Source organism: Narcine bancroftii, chromosome 3 (genome assembly GCF_036971445.1).
Source record: "Narcine bancroftii isolate sNarBan1 chromosome 3, sNarBan1.hap1, whole genome shotgun sequence".
Lineage (NCBI taxonomy): Eukaryota > Metazoa > Chordata > Chondrichthyes > Torpediniformes > Narcinidae > Narcine > Narcine bancroftii.
In genome coordinates, this window is record NC_091471.1 from 201234961 (window position 1) to 201262101 (window position 27141).

The window sequence follows — 27141 nt, forward strand, 5'->3', positions numbered from 1 at the left end:
AGCCACATTTAACCAGACAGACAGGCCGGTAGCTTTTTTTCCCCCGCACCCTGCACAGTCCGGAACTCCGGCACTCCTCCGTTGAGAAGGAGGCTCAAGCTATTGTTGAAGCGGTGCACCACTGGCGGCACTACCTAGCCGGTAAGAGATTTACCCTGTTGACTGACCAGAGGGCAGTGGCCTTCATGTTCAGTGCCAAACAATGGGGTAAAATCAAGAACGGCAAGATTCTGAGGTGGAGGATTGAATTGTCCACTTACAACTATGACATCTTGCACCGGTTGGGTAAGCTCAATGATCCACTGGATGCCCTATCCTGAGGGACGAGCACTAGTGCGCATCTCAACCGCCTCCAGATCCTGCACGATCACCTATGTCACCCCAGAGTCACGAGGTTGTACCATTTTGTCAAGACACAAAACCTCCCATACTTCATAGAGGATGTCCGGTCCGTGACCAGACACTGCCAAATCTGCGCCAAGTATAAACCTCAGTTCTACCAGCCAGAAAAGGCACACCTCATCGAGGCCACCCACCCTTTTGAACAACTCAGCATCGATTTCAAAGGCTCCTTCCCAACCACAAATAGGAATGCCTACTTCCTGACAGTGGTGGACGAATTCTCCAGGTTCCTTTGCAATCCCCTGCCCGGATATGACCTCGACTACAGTCATCAAAGCCCTGAGCAGTATGTTCACTCTGTTCAGGTACCCCGACTACATTCATAATGACCAGGGGACCTCATTCATGAGCGAGGAGCTGCAATGGTACTTTTTGGCCAGAGGCATAGCCACCAGCAGAAACACCAGCTATAACGCCAGGTGGAAGGGGAGAACGGCACCGTCTGGAAGGCGACGCTCCTAGCCCTTAGATCCAAATATTTGCCAGTGTCCCTCTGGCAGGACATTCTGCCCGAAGCCCTCCACGCCATCCGGTCTTTACTATACACTGCTATTAACACCACCCCGTATGAATGCCTCTGCTTTTCCTAGGAGGTCGGTGAATGGTTCTTCCATCCCTTCCTGGCTGACAACCCTAGGGGCGGTTCTGCTTTGGAAGCACATCAGGGGCCATAAGACGGAGCCACTGGTTGAAGCGGTGCACCTCATACATGCAAACCCTCAATACTCATTTGTGAGGTACTCGGATGGCCACGAGGACACTGTGTGAATACGAGACCTGGCAAGGGCTGGAGACCCTGAGACCGCTTTGCCAGCTACTGATCACGCCGTGGACCCGATCGAGCTGCATCAGAGCATGACCCTGGAACCTGAGCTGCCTGCCTTGCAGCTGGACATCCAGGCATCTACTCCCCATGCAGCAGCGGAGGACCCGCCAGCACTCCAGGAGTCCACCACTGGCACCCCTTCTCAGACAGTCCTGCAGTGGACGCTCCCCAGTTGGTCCCCTCTCCGGTGGAGTGCTGTACAGAAACGTCGGTCCCACAGTGGTCCAGCAGACAGAGGAGGCCGCCCGTGTGGCTCAACCTCTAGCTGGTGGGGGTGTTGCTTCTCCCACCCCTTGTATTATATGATTATACTGTGGTTGTTGTGCTACTGTATTATTGTTGTTAAAATTGTTGCTGTTATCACCCAGGTTTGTTGATTGTTTTCCGGTGGGTTCCATTTTTTTAAAAGGGGGGTGAATACTGGCCTCTGTGTGTCCTTCTACCTTGGCTCCTCCCTTAGTCCTGCCCATGTGACCCCGGGTCATAAAGGTCGAGTCCCCTATCCTTCCCGCTCATTCCTAGCCTTGGACCCAGGCCAACTGCCTCTAGTACAATAAAGCCTATTGTTCCCCTCAGTCTTTGTCTGTGGGGCTACTGATAGCGCCCAACAGGATGGAAATGTTGGAACACTGAATAAATGAAAATGATTAGTGTGCACTAAAATAGATTTGGAATGGAGGCCTTGTATGATTAATTTTTTTTGTGGAAAGAAGTAATAAATAAGTTAATATGCTATTTGTATGTCCAGAAAGTACTGAAGTAAAATTCATAACCATCCATCATAAAGTATTAAAATACAGAATTGATGATGGATTGTTGAAAAATGTTATTAGAAGATGCAATATTGATCAGAGATTATTAACTGCACAGAAATAATGAATGGTATCTCTCATTCACAGGATGTGGTGGAAAGGCTAATATTTTTGTTTACTTCAAGTTGTGTCTCAGGTATGAGAGGTGCTCTGTTCAAGATCAGAAGCTGGTGCAATGCAGCTGAGAATGTCATGTCAAACTTCCCTCCCCTCCATCTACAGCTCCCGCTGCTCAGGAAGGAATCCAACATATGAAGGATTAGGCACACCCTCTTCTCTCTCCTCCCATTGTGGAGGAGGCTCAAAACTGGGGAAGCATTCACCAACAGGGTTACAGACAGTTTCTTCCCTGGAGCCATCAGATCCCTCAACTGTGCTCTTGTGCTGCCCTTACTTTGGGCCAAATTGATTTTCTCATTGAAACTCTATACTTCATAATTATGCTCTTGTTCTCCTTTATACAACAGTATGAATGTTGGAATTGACCTGTTAGTTTGCTTTCAGAAGAACCCTTGTCATTGTACCTGGTATAATGTGACAAATAAATTTAGAATGAACTAATATGGATGGAAGTTAAATTAGAATTGGGTCCTTGATTGATATTGTCATTTCCTTTTTCATTTCGCAACCAGAGCCACGGCTCTCCAGCACATGTATAAGCTGCAGCTTAAGTAAAATGCATCTATTTCACTCAGTCCCTCAAAGATTGAAATTAGGTTTCTCTTCGCAAATGCGTTCTGGATAAAATTTAGGCAAGAAGAACACAATACTCTCAATTACACAAGAAACAGTGCTCTGGATGGCAATGGAGCAAATATATTGGACTGGGAATTGGAAGATTTAACAGCTGCAATCAAGCAGAAAAAGCTATCCTCTGCTTAAGTCATAATGCAACTTCAATCATGAAGTTAGGCTTTACTTGAAAGCAGTGTTTCTACCTGCTTCTGTAGTGAGCAGAAGACCTTGTCTGCACATTGACAAGTTGGACCAGCGCTAGAAAATATATGGGCTGACTAAGATCCTGAAGCAAATTTTTGATGAGCAAGACCCTTAGTGTAATTGAACTTTGGTAAAATCAATTCTGCAGTGTTTAAATATTGAGGGGAAAAAACGCATAAAGTTGTAAATTATTTTAGTAGGTTGATGCAATGAACATTCACACCAAATGAAAGCTGCACGTCTAATGGGAAATTAAATGTCTAACTGACGGTTCTGAAATGTCAAAATATTTTAAGATACATCAGAAAAGGACAGATATAATTAGCACGCAGCTATATCACCAGAGTAGAGCAAACATGATTTGATCAGAATGGTTCAGATCAATTATACACAGTGCTTTTACACTGTTGGTTGCCATTGCATCTTGAGGCATCAGTACTTCTTACACATGGAGGCCAGAGAAGCAGTTTTGACAGACTTAATAAAGAAGAACTATTTATCCGAATGCTTTTATTGGTCTGTTTTTGCAGAAGATTCCACTGTGTACTACAAATCATCTGTTTGATTGAATTTCAAGAAATTCTATTTCTTTTGGATAATATTAAATCATGATTCTGCTTGATGATTCAGGTAGACGTTGAAATAGAGTCATCATCATCAAGTAATAGCTGTTCTGGTAAACTGTCCTTTCACAACAATTGGAGCGCCATGATTAGCATAGCAGTTACTGCAGTATTGTAACAGAATCAGGGTTGCCTTTGTAGCACCAGCAAATGAGACTGGGGTTCAAATCCCGCCTTGTCTATAAGGAGTTTGTACATTTTCCCGTGCCTGTGTGGGTTTTCCCCAGGAGCTCCAGTTTCCTCCCACTGTTCAAAACATACTGGGGGGGGGGGGTTATCGGTTAATTGGGTGTAATTGGCCAGCATAGACTTCTGGGCCGAAATGGTCTGCTACTGTGCTGTATGTCAAAATTTAAAAAAAAATTATAACACCACCACCACCATCTGAAACACGAAGATAGCAGAATATTCTTCTTGTATCTACTGGTGGAATTTTTCCACATTTAAAAAAAAGATATATTTGCAAACACTATCAGGTGCTCACACTTCAACAGTCATCAATTTTCAGGTAAGTGCTTTGGAATATTTTTCTGAAGTACCAAAATATTATGTAAATGCAATTTTCTTTCTATCAGCTGAGTCTGCCCAATTACTTAATTTGTTAAAGAACTGTAAAAATTTGTATCACATACCATACAACTGCAATTAGTTTACTTTTCCTTGAGGATTAAAGATGGAGCTTTCAACAATGACGAAGAATGCAACATTTCAGAGTAGAAATGGATATCAAAACTTAATCTAATCACAAACAAACATAGGTATATCAAGTTGTAATTAAAAAGAACACCAAGATTCTGGAGGAACTCAGCTGGTCTTGCAGCATCTGTAGGAGATAAAGATATATTGCCAACATTCTGGGAAAAAGCAAAGAATAAGCAAAAAACAGGAAATTTTAGAATAAAGATAGTACTGCTATTCAATCTCCCAGATTGAATTCAAAGAGATCACTGGCACACAAGCACAGAAATCTGTGGAGATGAATATAATCAGTTGCTGAAGTTCTAATATCACGCACAAAATAACACATGATCAGAATGCATGAAGAAGACTTTTTTGTTTTTATCAATGCATTTTGAGCAATTCTGAGAGACAATTACGTTATCTTTTTCTGCCATTTCCATAGTCAGCTGAGACTAAGACAAGGCACCCACACCTTAAGCACTTTTAATGTTCCAAGGTGTTTCATAGAAAAATGTTTGGCCTAAAATTGACACTGAGCTAATGAATAATAGCTAAAAGCTTGGTGAAAGAAGTGGAAAAAATGGGATCTTTACCTTTACAGAACACCTGGGAGCTCCAGAGTTTAGATGCAGAAGGCATGATAAATGAAGGGGAAGAAGGGAGTGGGGCTTAGCGGCATCTCAGCAAGAGCAGAAGAGTGCAGAGCAAATCAAAAATTGAAAGGGTCATAATACCATGTCATACATGGAGATAGGTGACAGAGCTTTAAAGGAAGACACCACTGAGGATAAGTGTAGGGAACTACAGTGTTATTTGCTAATGAAAGAACATATAATGAGACCTGTTCATTATGAATTTACAAGCCCATCAAACCTGAAGTAAGAGTAGATTTCTAAGTGGGGTATGAGTGCATAGAAGAGCACTTTGGAAGAACAAGGACATATCAGAGAGTTGTTGGACGGGGGTATGTAGAAGGATTATGGAGTGGACAACTAGCTTGGAAATGGTCTGGTAGACAGACACAGTAATATAAAAGCAGGCCCAGCATTATCTATGGAGAGAACAATATATATATAATGTGTTAGATCAATAAATGGAGACATGCCTTTTCAAGAGAGATAATGATGGCAGAATTGAAGGCATAGGGGATGGTTTCTGAGAGGCATGAAATAGCAATCATTAAAAAGGTGAATCAGTGTAGATGAAGACAGGAAATAGCAAAGGACAAAAATGAACTGGTGGAAATAACTTGCATGCTTTTAAATCCATGCCTAATGCTTTCTAATTCTGCTTTTAGAGAATCCGTTCTTATTTAATTTCCTATAAGTTGTTGAAAAATAATGATGGAATTGGCAGAGCTGCTTTAATGGGAGCTCTACCACCGAATGGACCTAGGAGAATGGGGAGAGGAAGCACAGAGCTCCTCCACAGAGTTCAATCACCCAGTCCCACTACCAACGACTCTGTACAAGCTTTAAACAGCCTGGTAAAGGGGCCCAAAGTGATTTATTTTAAAATCCTGCAACTGCGGGGTCGAGGCCCAAGATGGAAGTGCCTGCTGGCAGTGGCCTCAAGAGACTGCAGATACTGGGGGCAGCAGTGGATTTTGGAGCAAGACACCAGAAAAAGGGGAGAACACTCCCTGTTTGAGAAGGAGAAGCAGAGGAGATGACCCTCCAGAACAGTGACCACGGTGGCGGACCAGTGAGGGACTCTGCGACTGTAGAACGCACAGGCAGCGGGTTGTTGACAGCTTGAAGCGAGGAACCGACAAAAGCTGTTGGCTGCTGGCGACTTGTGGTCAAAGGACTCACACCAGGCTGTGGACTGTTGGAGAATGGTTCAAGACTGGCTGAACTGGGATGCTAGAAGGTGCCATGGGCCGGAGGGGCTCCTAAGAGGCTTTGGATGCTGAAGGCTTCTTGATCACGTCAGAGGTTTAGATCTGGTTCTTGGGTTGACGATGGCTTGGTCTGAAATCTCTGCAGCTACAGAGGCTGCAGGAGAACGAAATCCATGGACACTCAGTGACTCTGAAGAGACTCCTTTTTGTTTCTCTTTCTCTGACTGTAAGAGGCAGTTGACTCTTTTTGTTGATGGTGAATTTTTGTCTGCCTCGTAGCAGACTAAATGAAATTTTATTTAATATTACATCTGTTTTTTTTTAATACATGACAATAAAAGAATCTTGTATAAAAACAAATCTTGAATCACTCCACAACCTACTCTGGGCCAAAGTGAACAACTCCATCATAGTTAAATCTTTCCTTTCCCAAGTGAGTGCAGTGCTTATCTCCTGATTTGGAGAAAAGACATCTATTAAGGGGGCTGAATCATTATAAATGGCCAAAGTACGTTCAAGAGCAGGATGGAGGTTGGCAGCAAAGTTCATCAAATTGATGAGCTCTACATGAGTCTAAGAAGAAGCCGCAATCCAGTAAGTGATGTTACAGAGGAAGAGTTGGAGGGTGGTGCCAGAGTAGGTTTGGAACAAAGACCATTCCACAGAGCCAACAAAAAAAAAAAGCAGGCATAGCTGAAACCCATGCTAGTGCCTATGGCTACATCATTGATTTGAATGAATCAGAATCAGGACTTATTGTCTTGAACAAATCAGGAAATTCAGTGTTTTGCTGGAGCATCATAGAGATGTTCCATATGATGAACCATTTTACATGACTATAAATTAAATTACTATATATTAAAAACAATAAAAATAGTAGTGCATGAAAAGTAAGGCAGTGTCTATTGGTCATTTATTATTCAGGAATTTGATGAAAGTGGAGAAAAAGCCATTGAGTGTGCATCTTTAGGCTCCTGCACCTTTTCCCTGATGGTAGCAGAATGAAGAGGGAATGGCCTGGGTGGTGGGGGTCCTTGAGAATAGAGGCTGCTTTTTTAAGACACTGCCTCATGTAGATGTCCTTGATGGAGTGAAGTCTGGTATCTGTGATATCACAGGCCGAGTTAACAATCCTCTGAAGTTTATTCTTGTCTTGAGAGTTGGCGCATCCAAACTAGGCAGTGATGCAACCAGCCAGAATGCTCTCCACGGTACACCTGTAGAAGTTTTTGAGAGTTCTCGGTAATAGGAATCAAAAGGCATTGAAAGAAAAGTTGTTAAGGATGTGAACAAGATCTGCTGGGTGAATGAGAGCATTGGTGGTTGTTCTCGGAAGAAGTGGAGGGCTTTAAGGCCTTTCTGAGGAAGGATAGAGAGCAGACAACCATGGTGCTAAATAAAGGGTCATGATGAAGAATTCCAGCCCACAGGGTTGCCAATACTTTTTTCTCCTACTGATACTGCTCAGCCTACTGATACCATCCAGCAGGTTGTGCATTGTACCATTTTGTAATTCGAGCAACATCCATGTAACTTCACTCTGCATGCAATGCAGTGCAATCATTGAGGATAAAACATGGAAATTGTTTGCCATCATCATCAATTACAACCACACTAATTCCTCTATTCTCTCCACATTCTTATCACACCTCCAGGTTTGACCACAAACTTTCATAACTGGGGTAATTTACAATGCCAATCAACCTATCAAACTGCCTGCCATATCAGTCCTTTACTAAAATTGCACTAAAATCCATACAAATAATATTAAATGCATGGTCCTTGTCTATCCTTTTAACTCCACTGAAAAATATTCAGTAAAGCTCATCAGAAATTACCTATCCTTAACATATTCCTGATGATTGTCCCTTATTAGTCTTTCTTTTATAGTGATCCCAATATTATGTCTTCATATAGAATGGCTCATCTTCATCAAGAGGTGGTATCCTAACTGATCCTAAGTGATCTGAGCAATGCCCACAGAAGGCTTCAAGATAGTTTTCCAGGACAGCCTAGAGGAACCAGATTGGTATGGGTTACTTTAGAGCTATTATTATCTAATGAGACAGGGTTAATTGGTAACCTTGTAGTAAAGGATCCTTTGCAGATCATAATAGGATCACTCCTAAACTCATTTTAAAATCCAAGTAGGGGTTAAATTGAAGTGATACTAATTATCCAAGATAGGGAAATGTTGGAGATTGGAAAGATGTGAAATTTAGAGTCAGAGATGAGCAATGGTAAAGATGTAAAGGATTTACTCATAATCCTTCATGAACTTGCACAGTTGTAAAGAATAAAAATCTTCATTGCAAAAGCTGTCTAACCTGGCTAACTGGACAAGTAAAAGTTTGTAAGTTTTTAAATCTTATTTAATGTGATGATTTGGAAGATTTCAACATACAAATAATGAGAAACAATAAATTGTGATAGAAAGTCAATAAAAAGAAAGCTAGAAAAATGTAAGAACCAATTATTCAAAAAGGAGGTATTATCATAACCAAACAAATAAAATTACTGTGGGGAATAATTATTTTGAATGGAAGAAACAGTGAGGGATTTAGTGATAAATGAAAAGAAATTAATACCATTAAGACCAATGATTTATGCATTGTTGATGTTCTAAAATATTGAGATTTTGGAAAGTCCAAAGTTGGAACAAGGACGGGTGAGAGAAAACAGGATTATAAATGTGTTTGCCTGACATCAATAACAAGGAGCATGTTAGAATCTTAAAATTGGGAATATGGTATCAGACCATCAAAATAATGATGTAATGGCAATCATACTTGATATATCAGGTCTCAAGCGAGTGAGTGTGGAAAGAGCAATGGAGATTCAGAAAAGCATCGCTAAACACAGCATGCATGAATTCGACAGCATTGTTAAGACCATTTACCGTCCAAGTACCAGAGCACGCCTTACCAAGAATGGAACAGAGCTAATCAGGTACAATGAGGCAGCCATTGCCAGTTTGAAGGATTACTTCAAAGAGCTTCTCAATAACTATTTTGCCAGTCTTTGATTGCATTCCACAATGTTGCCAAAATAACAATCTCTCTCTGAGCATCAATAAGTGAGAGTGGATGATCATAAACTTTTGGGGGGTGGGGGGGGGGTAGAGCCCACACCTCTGTCTACATCAATAGTGCTGAAGTGTAGAGAGCTTCAAGTTCCAGTGACCTGATCACATTGATGTTACAGACAAGAAAGCACAGAAATGCCTCTACTTTCTTGTAAGACTAAAACAAGTTCAGTATGTCCCCTACATCCCTCAAAAACTATCATCAAAATCATACTTGCTGATACTATGGAGCGACCAGAAGAAGCTGCAGAAGGTGGTGAAATGCAGTTTAGAACATCATATGAACTTCCCTTCCCTCCGTTGGACTTCATCTACAAATTCCGCTTCCTGGGAAAGTCAGCCGACAACCTGAGCAATCTGTTGCAGCATGGACACACACACTCCCTCCTCCCATCGGGGAGAAGAATCAAAAGTGTGAAATTGCTAACCAACAGATTAAAAGACAGCATCTTCCCCACAGCCATCCAGCTCCTGACTGAACCCCAGAATAATACTCTCTTGTCGCTCTTGCTCTGTACAATTTTACCTTTTCTTTTTCTATTGCAACTCTATACTTCCTAAGTGCTCTTATTCTTCGACTTGATCTGGCTCTATAAATGATAGAGTTACCCTGTTAGACTGCTTATGGAAGAACCCTTCTCACTGTACCAGGTATAATGTGACAAATACACTTTAGCTGTTTCAGTGTGGCTATTTTGGAGCAGCGGAGGATGAGATGTGACTTAATAGAGGTGTATATATTATGAGGGGCATAGATAGGGTGGACAGCACCATCTTTTTCCCAGGACAGCAATGACCAATATCAGAGGACATCTGTTCAAGGTGAGTGGGAAAAAAATTTAGGGGAGTTAAGTTTTTTTTAAACAGAGTGGTGGGTACCTAGAATGCACTGCTGGGGCGGGGGGGTGGTGGGGGTGGGGGTGGAGTAGTGATTGATTGCTGATACAATGAGAACATTTAAAAGACTTAGATAAGCGCATGGATGCGAGAATCATGGGAGCAGTGGATGTTATGGCTTGTGAGGGACTGAGGGGTTTATATTGGTTGGTTTAAACATTGTGGGCCAAAACACAGAACATGCACTGCCCTGTTCTATATTCAATGACCATGATCAGAAAAGTAGTTGGTTACTATTGAAGGGTTTCCCCAAATGCCTGCGGCCAATGACCAAATAGATACCTATACTCTGAGTTGCAGTTATTAAGTTAGAAAATGGATACTAAACAATAATATCAACAAAAATAGAGAACTTGATTGATCATTGACCATAGTGTTTTTTTTTACAGATTTACAGAAGCCTTTGACTCTAACAACCAAAAAGAATTGTTGAGAGTATTTGTCAAGTTTGTGTACCCTTTGAAATTTGTCTCCATTGAACATTTGCTTCTGTGACAGAGTATTTGAGGTGGTTTGGGAGGAATTGCTTGAGCAGCTTGCACACGCACATTATAAAACAGAATTTTTGCAGGGCTTTTACAGTGTGCTTTTTGCAAAAGAGCAACAAAGTATCAACATACCGCTTGCCTGAGAGAGCATGTGATATTTGCAGACAGACAGAACAGTTTTGCTCTCAGAGAGGGAGGGAGTGAAACAGAGAAGAGAGACATAGAAATCAGTTCCAGAAGGACAAAGCTGGCAAACCTTTGGAAGGCTGTCTGGTCAAAGGAGAAGACTAGCTGTCTGAGGTGACCTGAAAGAAAGAGGATCATCTGGAGAACCTTGAAAGGGGCAAGTTTTGTCAGCAAGACTGATTGGAAAGGAATCAGGTGTGGATGTCCTGGAAAAAAAGGAACCTCTCTCTGAAGACCAACAAGAACCCTCCTGAGTGATAACCATTTGCTTGTTAAGCACCAAAGACTGGTGAACTCTGTTAATGCTAATTTCTGTGCACAGTACAAGAATTGCCTGCAACCAGTGAGATTGAACTGTGATCCAAAGAACTTTTCTAATCTTAAACACACATTACACACACCTGCGCTTAGTATTGGTGGGGGGGGGGGGGGAGGAGAGAAAATTAAGTAGTTAGGTTAAGTAAGTAGGTTAAGTAATAAGTTAAAGTTTAATTCTGTTTTTTTGTTCAAATATAATTGTAACACTACATTATCACATGAAAGCCAATATCCTAACAAATCCAGCATAGATCCAACAGCTGTGAAGATTGGGGTTAAGCAAAATTAAGACACTACTCAAAACTTCCCCACATTGATAGTGCACTTTATCTCCACCAAGTTCTCTCACGCATAGCAAAGCTTGACTACATAACGAATGAACAACATTTTACCCTCTATTGTTCCCAGCTCATAGTCTAAGTCAGTGCAACCTCAGTCACTAAGGTGCAATATTAGTGTTGCACATGTAAACACTCCAGTGCCAAGTTCTGTCCCATTGTTGACTTGCTCAATGAAGCAGGGCAGAGAGAAGGCTTTGATAGAAATACACATTAGATCTCCACTAGCCTGTGCTCCCTTTCCAAAATAAATGACATTACAGGTTCCTGAAAAATGTGGATCCGTTTCCACAGAAAGGAAGGCATCTGTATCATAATTCATTTACCATCTTATTTACCAGTATAAAAATGTAGCCATTTAACAAAAGTAATTCAAAGTTAAAAACTTTAGTCCCAGCATAAGCTTGTGGTTACCAAGCAGTTGTAACACGCACCTTTCTACAAGCTTTCGAAACATGGAAAACACACTCTTGGCACCTCAACCCTAACCCTAACCCTGGAGTCACATTAACGATCCATCGAAAGGTTCACTAATGTCAGTATCACTCTCAAGCCCACACTCTCAGGCTCACACCCTTAGCTTAGTAGCTTTAATTACATGCCATTGAGCATGGGCCAGAACATTTGTGTGCTTTGCACCTGGAATAGTCTAAGTCCAAATTCTATAAGACCGAGGATGTTCTCAAAGTACCATTGAGAAAAGGTCATGGATTGTATAGTATAGAAGCAAATCCTTCAGGCCACTGAGAACACAGCAGCAATTAAGTCCCCAGTAACACTAACGTCATTAATCCATTTTATTCTCCTCGCATTTCCATCAACTCCCCATCCTGAACACTTCACCACTCAGTGCACACGAATGGCAAATTACAGTGGACAATTAACCTACCAATGTGCATGCTTTTGGTAACAGTAGCAGAGGACAAGACTGAATCAGCATTGCTGAAGCTAAGGCAACATGTCTACTGACTGCACTGTCCACATTTCCTCTCCAACATGAAGCAACCATTGCTTCACCATGCTCAAAATGGAGAATAACGAGAAAGGTACTGAACAGCTCAAGACTATGATGTGGAGTGGCCATGAACATTGAGTGGAAGAATCATAGGAGTGGTGGGGTGGGGGGGGGGGGTTTGATGTTATGGATTGTGAGGGACTGAGGGTTAGCTTGATTGTGGAGTATGGTTATATTGGTTGGTTTATTGTGGGCCAAAGGATCTGTAATGCACTGTCCTGTTCAATGTTCAATGACCATGATCAGAAAAGTAATCACACCTGTGGTTACTATGAAGAGTTTCCCCAAATACTTGCAGTTATTAAGATAGAAAATAGATACTAAACAATAATATCAACAAAAATAGAGAACTTGATTGAGCATTGACATCCCAAAAAACAACAACTCAATCACCTCTCCTATCACGTTCCACTGACACCATCTTTTAGAGTCTGGAAATCCCCCACAGAATTCGCCATTTCAGAACCCTCAGAAATGAAATGGAAGTGAGTCATTCTCGTCACTGATGGTCTGTTTGAGAAAATGAATTCCATGATGCATTACTAAGTAGGATTTTCATTAATGTCAGCTTAGTCAGCTTACCGTGTAGATAGGTGAACCATACACAGCAGCAAAATTCAGTTTTTTGATCTTAACTGATCAAATGACATCAATCTACCACTCTCCTAACAATTTCCTATTTTAGAAATTTCTTTAGTATACCATATATTTAAAAAAGTGTTACCTTTTGAAAAAATTATGAGAGGATTAATTAATGGTGTTTTTGGTGACAAAGAGTTTCCATCATTTTCTAACTTAATCAGATTCCAAATATTAATCAAATGTTTCAATAATGGAGCATCTCTGTCAGCAACCATTAATCTTGGTTCCCATTTATAAACAAGTTCCTCAGGTATATTTTCTCCAATTTCCACCCATGATGGTTTAATATTTCCAAATAAAGAAGAAAGAAACCTTAATTGAGCTGCTTTATAATAATTCTTAAAATTGGAAAGTTGTAATCCACCCAATTCATATTTCCACATTAATTTTTATAACTATATTCTTGCCATTTTACCTTTCCAAAGAAATTTCCTAACTAAGAGTTTGAAAGTTTTTGGACCTTTATTAGTAAATTTTTGCAACAGGTTACTGATGTTGTTTTTCTGTCAAATCCTGAGTTATTTTTGATGGGGAATTTTGAAAATATAACTCCTAAATTATGTTTATCAGATTTTCAGTTGAAATGTGTTAAATTAGCTCTGGTGATGGTAAAGAAATGAAGAGGTTGGGGGTTGGGTGGGGGTGTTTTAGTTAGGGTTTAGATGGGGTTCTTTTGTAGTTCTTTTTTTTCAAATAAATCAACATGTATTTAATCAATAACTCTGTAACAATATGATACAGATATTTAAAAATGTGTTATGTTTGTGTTGATCTTAAGTAAAGTATTAATTTGTTGAGTTTAAATTGACCATAGGATGAATGAGTTCATGAGAGAAAGAAACATGTGTGTGTGTGTGTGTGTGTGTGTGTGTGTGTGTGTGTGGGGGGGGGGGGGGGTGGGGGGGTGCATAAGTGCACATAAGTAAGTACCTGTGTGCTTTTTTCATCTGGATGATAGTTATCCCTCATCCTTGATTTCTACAGCTAAAGGACACAGTAAGATATGAGCACTGGGGACATATGGGATCACTAACTCCAATATTACTGCACCAGGTGGCAGCTGATTCCATAAGTTGATCATTTCCAATAAATCATTCAATATGATTGTTTTAACTGCTGACTACACACTGGAAAACAACTTTAAAGATTTGCTTCTTTAAAAATTGTGGATTATGATAGACAACTTCAAGCTGAACACAATGATAATTTCACATGTGGGAAATTGGAGAAACATGAAATTAACTCTCATTGAATTTACCATGTTTAATTGCATATTGATGTTGGTGCATTGAGTTAATTCAACTGAACCTAAAAATGTTTTGCCGCTGATTTTCATTTGTAGTCAGCTACTGATGCCTCTCGTGTCAGTATTCAACAATAGTCGGGCAGCAATGATTGATTCCGGTTGCCATGATAGCCGCTTTACCATGGTCGCATTGTTCGTCACTGACTGTATCAAGATCAGTAGGGAAGAAGTCCAAGTGCAAATGCAGAAAATGAATCTTCAATGATAGGCTGCACTTCATGGTTTTGTAGGCTTGGAGTAGACTTAAAAGATGACAGGAAATCACAAAAAAATTTTATCTAAAAAATTATATATGATAGGAAAATTTTAAGGTGATTTTCATGATCAGCACCCCAAAATACATAGAATACACCAAAAATGTTCAGGAAATAAAATTGTCATTGTCCAGTGCTACTTATTTAGAATCATATCTTCTGTTATTGACTGATGGATTTTGCATTACATATTTCTTTATACCCAAAGTTGATATCTTTAGTTATTTATTTCCAACTTTGGCTTTCCCACTACATGTTATTGTTTCACAAGGGTAGTGATAATTTTCAGATTAAATTGCATCCACTGTAATAGTGTCCAAGTGACTTTTCGACATAGATCACAGTACTGCTCTTGCAATTTTTCTTGCCTCATTGGATCCATACACATAACCAACATGCAAATTTAAGACATGGAAACAATTGCAGCAGGTCATTCAGGATTCTGCACTTGCTCTGCCACTCACCAAGATCATGACTGATTTTCTACCTCATCAATACTTTCCTGCTGGGAACCCAATGTCCCTCAATTCCATGAACCCTACAAATCAAACCATCTTAGTGGTTGAATAAACAGTGTTTAATTCCTCCTCTTCTTTTTTTTTGGGTTGTCAGTTCCAAAGACTTGGATGAAGAAATTGCTTTGCTGTTCTGCCCTTAATGACCAACTAACTATTTCAAGACAATGTTCCCTGCTTCTATACACTCCATCAAGAGAAATTCAACTCTGCATCAACCCTGTTAAGCCCCTAATGAATTTTGTATGTTTCAATGAGATCAGCTTTCCAATTCAATCTTCCAAGTATGGGCTGAGTCTGCCTAATTGCTTCTCAAACAATTCTGCTATCCCAGGAAATCAATTCCTTGACCCTTCATGACATTCTTTCCATCACAAATACAGTGAAACCCTGATTTCATTCGCCCCGATTCAACACAAATTTGGATATAACATGATGAGTCATTGGACTTGGGCATTGGCAGTAGTAAGGACGTTGAGCTCCCGGCAGGGGCATCAGTCTCCCGGAAGGAGGAGGGATATCGGACTTCCGGATTGATTTAAAATTCATACAGAATAACTAGGAAGTTCCAAATAAATGAGAAATGTAAATGGAAACGATGTAGGTATGCAAATTAAACAGGGAAATACAGTGATGCCCCGAATTAGCGCGACCCCGCTTTTTTCATGATGAGATTTTATGGACTCCAACGATTTCACTGTATATCTTCCCTTAACCAGGGAGACTAGGCCTACTCACAATGTTCCATATTCGGTCTCTCCAGGCCTGTACATAACTGAAACAAGACCTCTCAAATCCCTTGCAACAAAGGTCCTCCATTTTAATTTCAATGAATCTTGTATGTTCATGTCCAAGCCTTCTGAACACCAACATTACAATTTCTGCCGTTTAAAAAATACTTTTTTTCCCCCCAATAGAGGCATGAATGTGAAGGGATTGCAAGGACATCTATCAAGTACAAGCAGCAATTATAGTTTGATTTAGGCATTATGTTTGGTACAGACACATGGGCCAAAGTTCCTGTTCCTGTGTTTGCAATATTCTATGTTCAAGGTGACAAAAAAAAGATTTAAAAGGCACGTGAGTGTATCTCTTCACATAGAGGGTGGATGCATATGGAACAAGCTGCCAGAGCAATTGTAGTGTTTGAGATAATCGTAGCATTAAAAAGACATTTGGATAGCAACAACGGCCAGGGGAGCTTAGAGGAATATGGGTGGTATGCAAACAAAAGGGATTAGCCCGGCCAGCATGGACCCTTGTGACTCTGAAAATGGACAACCTGGCATTCTATTTCACATTGATAATAATTTCTCTGGTTCTAGTTTTTCTTTCTTTCTTTCTTTGGCTTGGCTTTGCGGACGAAGATTTATGGAGGGGTATGTCCACGTCTGCTGCAGGTTCGTTGGTGACTGACAAGTCCGATGCGGGACAGGCAGGCATGGTTGCAGCAGTTGCAAGGGAAAATTGGTTGGTTGGGGTTGGGTGTTGGGTTTTTCCTCCTTTGCCTTTTGTCAGTGAGGTGGGCTCTGCGGTCTTCTTCAAAGGAGGTTGCTGCCCGCCGAACTGTGAGGTGCCAAGATGCACGGTTTGAGGTGATATCAGCCCACGGCGGTGGTCAATGTGGCAGGCACCAAGAGATTTCTTTAAGCAGTCCTTGTACTTCTTCTTTGGTATACCTCTGTCTCGGTGGCCAGTGGAGAGCTCGCCATATAACATGATCTTGGGAAGGCGATGGTCCTCCATTCTGGAGACGTGACCTACCCAGCGCAGTTGGGTGTTCAGCAGCGTGTATTCGAAGCTTGCGGACTCTGCCAGCTTGAGTACTTCGATGTTGGTGATGAAGTCATTCCAATGAATGTTGAGGATGGAGCGGAGACAGCGCTAATGGAAGCATTCTAGGAACCGTATGTGATGCCGGTAGAGGACCCATGATTCGGAGCTGAACAGGAGCGTGGGTATGACAATGGCTCTGTACACGCTGATCTTTGTGTGTTTCTTCAGGTGGTTGTTTTTCCAGACTCTTTTGTGTAGTCTTCCAAAGGCGCTGTGTTGTCTTTGTCGATCCTTGCATCAGATGAAATGGTGCAGCCGAGGTAGGTAAACTGGTTGACCGTTTTGAGTTCAGTGTGCCAGATGGAGATGTGGGGGGGGGGGCTGGTGGTCATCGTGGGGAGCTGGCTGATGGAGGACCTCAGTTTTCTTCAGGCTGACTTCCAGGCCAAACATTTTGGCAGTTTCCGTAAACAGGACGTCATGCGCCTGGTTATCCAACTGCACGAAAACCAACAAGGTCGGGTCAGATACAGCAATGAGCTCTCCGAACCCTTCTCCATTGACAACAGCATGAAACATGTGTCCTGGCACCAACCCTCTTTACTATCTTCTTCAGCATGATGCTGAAACAAGCCAATAAAGACCTCAACAATGAAGACAGTGTTTACATCCGGTACCGCACAGATGGCAGTCTTTTCAATCTGAGGCACCTGCAAGCTCACACCAAGACACAAGAGCAACTTGTCCATGAACTATTCTTTGCAGACGATGCCGCTTTGGTTCTAGGTTTTAAATTCATGCTAAATATCTATTATTAGAGAATTTTATTTTCAACCATTCCCAGCTTACCCTAAACCTTTACTCCTCCACCATTTTTGGGAGGTCTTGTGTCTTACATGAAGAGGAATTCAGAAAACATTTAATTACTGTCATTATCTCATTCTCCTCTATTGTTTCTTCTGTCTCAGTCTGTAAGGAAAATGCATTAACCTCATGGATTTTTCTTTCTTTCTGTGTACTGATAAAACCTTTTACAATCTATTTTTCACCAGCCTTCACTTGTATTCAATTTTCTGTTTCCTTACAAATTCCTTAGCTCTATCTTGCTGAATTCCAAAGTTCTATAATCCTTCGTATTATTGCTGTGTTTGGGGTAATGCTATGACTTTTCAGAGCGCCTTGCATTTGAGGAAGCCCAGAGAAGGTTCACAGGATTGATTCTTGGGATGCCATATGAAAAAAGCTAATGAGTTTAAGCAATATAATCAAATAATGGAGGTGTTCTCTTGAAACGTGAGATTCTGAGGGGGATTAGTGAGAAAATTGAGAAGACATTTCTTCTAGTGTTATTAACTAAAACTAGTTTCAGAATAAGGGGTTATACACAACATGGAGATGAGGATGAATTTCTTCTCAAGCCAGAAGCCCATGGAGATAGAATCACTGAACATATACAAGGCAGTCACCAACATTTAAACAAGTCCAGGGATATAGACACAGTATTGAAGACAAGATGAGATCTTCTATTAATTTATGGAATAACAGGAGAGTTGAAGTATCGATTACATTGCTCTTGTTTCTTATGTTTCTTGGACTTAATGATGTCCACTTCAGCCATATCAATGCAAATTGGAGCTTTGGATCAAGAGAACTTGAAGCTCACTGTCCAATGTTCCTGAACTGTCCATAACAAAAGACTTTGGAGGGTAGCTTTGAATCCAATTGAAAATTGTGTACTAACACTATCAGGCAGCGCTTGTTTCAGCAATTCACTGATGGTCATTTCTTTCAATAGGTGGTGAGCGATACATCCTTGGAGACTGCAGGTGGTCCTGGTGTGTAGAGCAAGAGGCACAGAAATAACAATTTGCAAACAGCCTATTCACAGAGAGCCTTGAGACATCAAATTGTACCTGGACTTGATGAGCACGGTATTCACAGTCTCAGGTCCCTTAAAGCTGCAGTAACTGAATGCACATCCAATTATCTTCCCATGGAACAATCTTCAGCTATGCACTCATGAAGCGTGGGAGGAGATGTGTAGTCACTGATATTTAGTCAGGATAATGTGAACTATTTTGTAACCGCATAAGAATACACCCTTCTCACTGTAGTAACTGTAGTGCACCATTGAGGGATTTATGTATATGTAAATGAGTGTGTATGGGAACAGTTTCCTGAGATAGTGGAAGGCATCAGTTTCTTTTGTTATTTGAATCTTGCATCTCTAGGTTATTTAAGAAGCCTCTCAAGTAACACAGAGACATAACATGGTGGCAATGGTGAACAAGAATAAAGCCATACAATTGATTGTAAGTCACTGAAATACGAAGGGGAAGAAGAGAAAAACCTTATTGAAGAAAATGGCTGTTCACCCAGTGATGGATGGGGAGGCTGAAGACATTGTTGAATTGTTTAAAAAGTTTCAGCGGAAGTGTAATTTAGCATTTAGAAGCTATTTTAAAAATGCAACAATAGAGGAGAAGGTCAGTTATATACTTCTCTGGACAAGGGAGCGAGGCTGTGATTTATTTAATAGTTGGGAGGTGGAGGTGGAGAAAAATTATCCAGAGCAGATATTTGCGAAGTTTGCTTCTCACCTTGAACCCAAGTCTAATCATCGAATTAAATGCTATGAATTTCAAGAGACTGATGAAACTGTTGATAACTTCCTCACTAGACTAAAAATTGTTGCAGCAAAATGCAGATTTAAGGATATAGAGGAAAGATTAGTTGATCAACTAATATGGGGGTGTACCCATCCTGAAGTGCAAAAGTCTCTTATAGGGAAGGATAGCTTGAAACTGGCTGAAGGTATAGACACAGCCAGAGCCTTTAAAGCAATGAGGGCGCAAATGAAATCCCTATCTATGCAGACCCATCTACTGCTAACGGAAAGAAGGGTTGATACTATAAAGAATACAATCAGAAAACTGAAAAACCCAAAGACCTGTAGTAAGTGCGGCAGACAACACCCTTTCGATGACTGAAACAAATGTCCTGCATGCAGTCTGAATGTAGAGCCTGTGGTAAAGCAAACCATTGGGTGAAGATGTACAAGTCTGGTATGAAGAAAACAGTAACACCAGTGAAGAAAAAGGACAAGAACAAGATTCACAACATAAAAGGAAACAACGAGGACTCCAACACCCAGATACTGGACATAGAATCCATACACCTTCATGAGATGTTGGGTAAGATGAAAGAAGTAAGTGAGTTGCACACAAGGATCCAAATACAGAGGACAATCCAGAACAAGCCTACGATATTTAACCTAAAGGTGAAGCTGAATACTGGATCACAAAGCAACATCCTTCTACTCAGACTCTACTGCCAGATGTTCCCAGAGAACATAATAAAAGGGAATCCAACAGACGGTGCATTGGAAACAGCAAATATCACATTAATGACCTATGGTGGACCCATGATCACAAGCAGCTAGGCAGAGCTAATATCAATGGCTTACATAAGGGAAAGAACATCTTATATATATTCTATGTGGTAGACATAGATAGAACAGCAATTCTGGGTCCAGATAGTTGCTGAGAGTTACAATTGATCTCTGTCAATTATGAGATCCAGATGAAGAAAATATCCAAAAGGATCAACAGATACTCTCTATTGGTGAACCGACGTCCAGTCACAAACAAGGCTGAGCTCATGAGCATGTACCTGGAATGCTTTGATGATTCATTAGGATGCTTTGGAAACTTTGAATATCACATCACCAGAGATCCAAACGGCAAACCCGTCGTCCCTGCTCCAGGGAAAGTCCCACTGCTTAAGAAGAAGCTGGAGCAAGAATTAAAGGACATGGAAAGGATACAGGTCATAGCCAAAGTGACTGATCCAACTGATGGGGTAAATTCCATAGTGGTCAAAGAAAAAAGAAATGGTTGTTGAGAATATGACTGGACCCTAAAGACTTAAAGCAATGAAAAGGGGTCACTACCCCACATCGACACTAGAAGACATCACAGTAGAACTTACAGGATCCAAAATCTTTAGCAAGCTAGATGCTAAGAATGGATACTGGATGTGAAACCAGATGAGGAATCAACACTACTAACAATGTTCAAGACTCCATTTAGTCATTACAAGTTCCTGCAACTGTCTTTTGGCCTAAAGGTGAGCCAGGATTCATTCCATCAGAAGATCGATGTGACCTATAGAGGGTGTAAAGGTTCTATTGGCATCGTGGACAACCTCCAGGTTTTTGGCAGAGATGGAAAAACTCATGATCTTCATCTACATGAGGCTATGGAGAGAATAAGAGGAACTGGAATTAAACCTAATGCAGACAAATGCAATATAAAAGAGAAGGATTGCCAATTCTTCGGAATGGTGTACATTCCTGAAGGGGTAAAGCCAGATCAGAGAAGAAACCAGTAAGGACGAGGTGTTGCAGATGCTTTCTCAACAAGTAATACAAGGATGGCCAGAGAGGATCAAGCAGATACAGCCTTCAATACACCAGTTATTGGTCTATCAGAGATGACATTTCGTTGGAGAATGGTGTTCTGCTGCCTGTATCAAGACTGATTATACCTGAAACAATGCAGAAAGAGATTCTTCAGAAAATACATGAAGGTCACTTGGGAATGGAGAAATGCAAACTCAGAGTGATGTCAGCCGTGTACTGGACTGGCACATGCAAAGACATTGAAAGTATGGTGGCTACATGTGAAATATGCCAAATGTACAGAAATACACAATAAGGGAAATGATTTCCACAGAAGTACCTGCCAGGCCATGGCACACAGTGGGAGCAGACTTGTTCAATGAGAATTAAGAGTGGTATTTAATAGTAGCCTGTTGCTTCTCTAAGTTTCTGTTTGTTAAAAGAGTGAAAGACCTGAGAGTGTCAACTATCACCTCAGAAATGAGAGTACTCCCTGTTGAACAAGGAATACCCGAGTAACTAATATGTAACAATAGAACAAAGTTCATATCACAAGAATTCAGAAAGTTGGCTGCAGTGTATGGGTTTATTATCACTACATCATTCCAATACTACCCCAAAGGTCATGAGTTCATTGAGAGACAAGTGCAAACTGTGAAACACACACTAGTTAAGTGTCACGAAACAAAAGAAGACCCAGGCCTAGCTCTTCTATCATTACAAGCAACACCTTTAAGGGCTGACATGAAGCTCCTGGTAGAACTTCTAAATGGCAGGAAATATAAAACAACTTGTGATAGTACAGATCTATCACCAATGTACATAGTGTATATAGTTACTGTGTCTAGACTGTGCTTACAGCGATTGGCTGAGAGCTAAGCCACACCTATTGTCTGGGCCTTAAAGGGTTGTGTCCCTAGCCAGGTCGGATCATTTCGGACTGGTCGGCCACCTGTGAAGAGCTCCTGTCTTTTGCTAATAAAAGCCTTGGTTTGGATCAACGTCTTTGGTTCTTTCGACAAGCTCTACACAACTCTGCCAAACAAAATACACTCGCTAGAAGAACAGGAGGAAACCAGAAGAAGACTGCAAGAAGGACGCCAGCTTGAAAACAAACATGCACAAACATTGCCAGAACCCTTGAGAGGGCAACATGTGCATATTCAAGAGCTGATTTTGAAAACATGGATCCCAGCAAAGGTTATCAGAGAAGCTGAGACACCAAGATCATACATTGTTGAGACAGACTCTGGCAATCAGCTGAGGAGGAACAGAATTCACATCTGGCCGTCATAAGATGTGATGAAGCAGAAAGCTTTAATACCAGCAAAGCCTGCAGCACCAATATCAAGTGAGGTATCAAGTGAAGAGACCACAACCACTAATACTGAAACATCAACACAGCTGTTGTCAGGTGAAGCACAACAAGCTACATCATCTACACATGTACCAGCAACACAGAGCCCAACGGTCGCAGCCAGATCCACAAGATGGCAAAGCAGCACACTGCTGCCAGTGCGATATCGATAAGAAATATATAAAAATAGTAGTGCAAATAAACTAATGTACAAGTTCAGTTATTTAAGTTGCACTGGAAAAAAAGTGATAAAGAACACTAAGTATTTTTTTTATCTTGAGAAAGATGGATGTTTTCTAGTCAGGATAATGCAAACTATTTTGTAACCACATAAAATACACCCTTCTCACTGTAATAACAGTAGTGCACCACTGTGGGGTATATGTATATGTGCATGTGTGTGTGAACAGATTCCTGAGATGGTGGAAGGCATCAGTAAGTAAAGTCTCTTCTGTTATTTGAATCTTGCATCTCTAAGTAATTTATAAAGTCTACCAAGTAACACAGAGACATGACAGTCACAGTAATTCTCAACTTCCTGTTCTTTGTTTTCTTTTCCCCCAACAACCACTGCTGATTCTGCAACATTTTTCAGGGCATCAGATATTTCAGCATCAGAGAGGTTGACAAACTCCAACACACACAAATGAACAGTGTCATTCTGCCTGAGAATGCTTGTTGTGGAGAATGCTGTTAGTTTCCTGGGGAGGTGATTCTATTGCTATTGTCACACTGAATGTGCCCTGCTCCAAACACTGAGTAATGGTTGGTCTTCAGTACAATGCTTGCCAAACAGAAGACATCTGCTGCACCAAGGACCAGTTGCAGCAAAATTACCGTGGTGGAACCACTGTGTTACTGTTAGTGCTGCCTAATATGAATGTATTGTATGGGCTGGCCTGCCCCTGCACCTGTGACTCCTCCCTCAGAATTTCCATAAAGACAGCTACGCCCAAACCCCTCCCTCAGTACTTACCTTGGAACTGGGCCAGCAACGTTTGAGACATGCTTGCAGTTTAAGGTGATTAAAGCCTATTTAATCATAACTTCTAGTCCAACCTCTGTTATTGATAGCATATCAAGTACCACTAGATTGATGGAAGCTCCTTGCAAATATCACCTTTATCATCCAGCTGAGGAGGGGAGAACAGGGAATTCTCCTTCAGAGAGACAGGGTGAAGGAGAGAAGGCATGAGAAGTGTAGAGACAGGTAGAGAGAAACACCACTGGGATCGGGGAGCGAGAGGTGTGAAAACTAGAGACAGGGAGGGAAACAAAGTAAGCACAGGAGTAACTAAAGAGATTGAAACAGTAGAACCAGCTGGGAGTGGGATGGTGGTGGAGGAAACACCTATAATGAGAAAAATCATCATTCATGCTACTAGGCTCAAGACTGTACATGAGGAATATGACATTCTGTTCCTCAAGTATACATTTGGCTTAACCAACAATGCCGGAGACCAGGAACAGGGATATAATTGTAGGAACAAACAAAGAAAAGCTGGAGAAACTCAGCAGGTCAGACACCATACATGGGTAGTAACGGTCAGTGGACATTTTGAGTTTGAACACTTCGCCATTGTAGAAATGGTTGGGGAGAGAATGGGTTAAAATAGTTGCCACATGAGCTTAAGTCTAGAAATGTCAACAGAATGTAGGTGTACAGTGGTAGTGATTCACTGGTAGTGTGTTGTGCTGATGGCTGGCTCCACCCCCATCTGCTCATAAATAATCCTGGTTTCCCGTGTAAACCTAGAACCCTTCCGAAGACCACTGTGAAACCCTACCATAGTTATAAGCTAATAAAAGCATTTGTTCTCTCTCCAGTTGTGAGAAGTTTTCTTTGCACTACAAGGCGTTCAGTGTAGCAGTCACCTAATCAATGGTCAAGGGTCCAGACCTGAAATGTTAACTGACCATCTCTACCTATGGATGCTGACTGACCTGCTGAGGTTCTTCTGGTAATTCTTTTATGTTCCTTCAACATTATATTAATCTGAGAAAGCTATTTTATCTCAATTCACTTGGAAGCATCATGCATTTGTTTACCAAAACTATGCTGTCATACCTTCTACAGAATTATTCATCATAAAAATATACCAGCTACTCCATGATCATCCTTTAAAGGTAGCCTAACTGAGTTCCTAATTACGTATTAATCACAATCATCCAGGACATATTGTCCTGGAGTTTGCTGGAAATCCAAGATTTCGAGACATTCACACACAAATACTCGGAGTCTGAACTTCCCGACTGCAGTGCAGTTATATGAATGCACCTCAATACTAGGTTTATGTAGGTCTACCATGGGGAATCAGCTCACATGACGAATGCTAGGTTGGACTTAGCATGGAGAAGTTTCCATTGATTACGGTGGAGAACGGTTGCAGAGGATAAAGGCAAGTGATAGCCTATTTGGATTTAAAAAAAAATTCTTTCAAGTTTATATTTGTAACTTTCTGCATTTGAATTTATTGACTTTAAAATGTTCTGAATGATGGAAAGATCATCTTTTGGTAGTTTCAACCACCAGCTGAGCCAAAGGAATGGCCTATTGACCTGGTGGGTTTGTCAGAGCAACATTACAGGAAGCGCAGCCATCAAATATGGCTTGAGATTAGAGCTTTATTGCATGTGGCCAGTGGGAGAGTCACACCAGTTAAGTGCAGACTTGGCATCCAATTGAACAATGGGTTTTGGACAGCTCTGCACTGATGTCAAAATCAAGTCCATTGCGCAAAAGCATACCCAAACCCTGAATCGAGAATTCCTATCAACAAACACAAGGCTCCCGAAATCAGTGGATGTCCCTACCTTTGATATGTTGCTTGATCGACTTGTTGAGCGTCCAGGTGATTTTTCATTCTGAAAAATGGACAGAACATATTATATTATTCTTGATATCCACATCAATTGTTGGCTTTTTTAAAAAAAATCAGCTTTGAGTACTGGCATAAAATGTTAAAGTCTATAGGCTTTACTGCAATCTTCATTATGGTGAGAATCATCCAGTTATTCTTGGACATGAAAGTGTTAAGGTGGAAGAAATCAGAACAGCCCGAGGCCATTTAGTCCTTCCAGACATCTTCACAATTTAATAAGATCATGACAGACTCCATATCTCAAGGCCACTCTCCTGATCAGATTCCATTTCCTTTAATTCATGCAAGTTCCAAAAATATATCAGTTTTATCCTTTTGTACAAAGAGCAACAGGGCATCCAAAGCCTAATGAAATAGATGATTCTGGAATAAAAACAGATAAATCTGCAGATAGCCAACAGGTGGTAAAAAGCACAGTTAATGTTTAAAGGCAAAAAATCCTTCATCAGTACTGGGAAAGAGACAAAAGAAGCTCTCAGGAAATGGGGGATGAGGGGAATATCTTTGATAGGGTAAACTGTTGGGGATAAAAACGATGATGTGATCAATGAGTTAATTACAAATATTCACAATCATCTATGGTAAATAAAGTTCTCTTCATTCATCCCAAATGGTTAATGCTTCATGTTGACATGGTACTTTTCAATTCTGCAGTATCTAAATGAGTGGTTTTCAAACTGCCCCCTAAACTCACATTCCACTTTAAGCAATCCCTATCCCATAAGTGCTCTGTATTAGTAAGGGATTGCTTAAGGTAATAGTTAAGGAACAAAGTGGTTAAGATTAATAAAGAGTTGCCATAAATATCACAAGGCAATTACATAAAACAGACGAAACACCCCAAGCAGACAAATTAAGGAGGCAAACAAACAGCAGTGTTTTTGGTAGGACTGATCAACTTCTTGGCTATCTCACACTGGTTAAGGTGATAAGCTATGAGATGCATTCACCTCAGAATGCTCTCACCGCTTCTTCAATCCAAGTTCTGTTCAGAACAGAAAGCAGCAGCTGAGAGAGAGCGTGCGCGCGAGGAGAGCGCGCGCCGAGAGCGTGCGCGCGAGAGAGCGTGCGCGCGAGAGAGCGTGAGTGTGTGAGAGAGAGCGTGAGAGAGAGTGTGAGAGAGAGCGCGAGAGCGTGCGCGCGAGAGCGCGCGAGAGAGAGTGCGCGCGAGAGAGAGTGCGCGCGAGAGAGAGTGCGCGCGAGAGAGAGTGCGTGAGAGAGTGTGAGAGAGAGAGTGTGAGAGAGAGTGTGAGAGAGAGAGTGTGTGAGAGAGAGAGTGTGTGAGAGAGAGAGTGAGAGTTGAGAGAGAGAGTGTGAGAGAGAGAGTGTGAGAGAGAGTGTGAGAGAGAGAGTGTGAGAGCGTGCGCACGAGAGCGTGCGCGAGAGAGCGTGCGCGAGAGAGAGTGCGCGCGAGAGAGTGCGCGCGAGAGAGTGCGCGCGAGAGAGTGCGCGCGAGAGAGTGCGCGCGAGAGAGTGCGCGCGAGAGAGTGCGCGCGAGAGAGTGCGCGCGAGAGAGTGCGCGCGAGAGAGTGCGCGCGAGAGAGTGCGCGAGAG

The 27141-nt window shown here is 41.3% G+C and overlaps 1 protein-coding gene across 7 annotated transcripts in view; it reads right to left on the bottom strand.

Moving 5' to 3' along the window:
* LOC138758024 (E3 ubiquitin-protein ligase MARCHF1-like) overlaps positions 1 to 27141 on the bottom strand; it is a 459755-nt gene that overhangs the window by 58102 nt on the left and 374512 nt on the right. For all 7 annotated transcript variants that reach the window (XM_069926299.1, XM_069926298.1, XM_069926296.1 and 4 more), the window contains one exon: positions 25520 to 25570. In XM_069926299.1, the coding sequence (XP_069782400.1) occupies positions 25520 to 25570 (51 nt within the window). Of the gene's footprint in view, positions 1 to 25519; positions 25571 to 27141 lie in introns of those variants that run through there.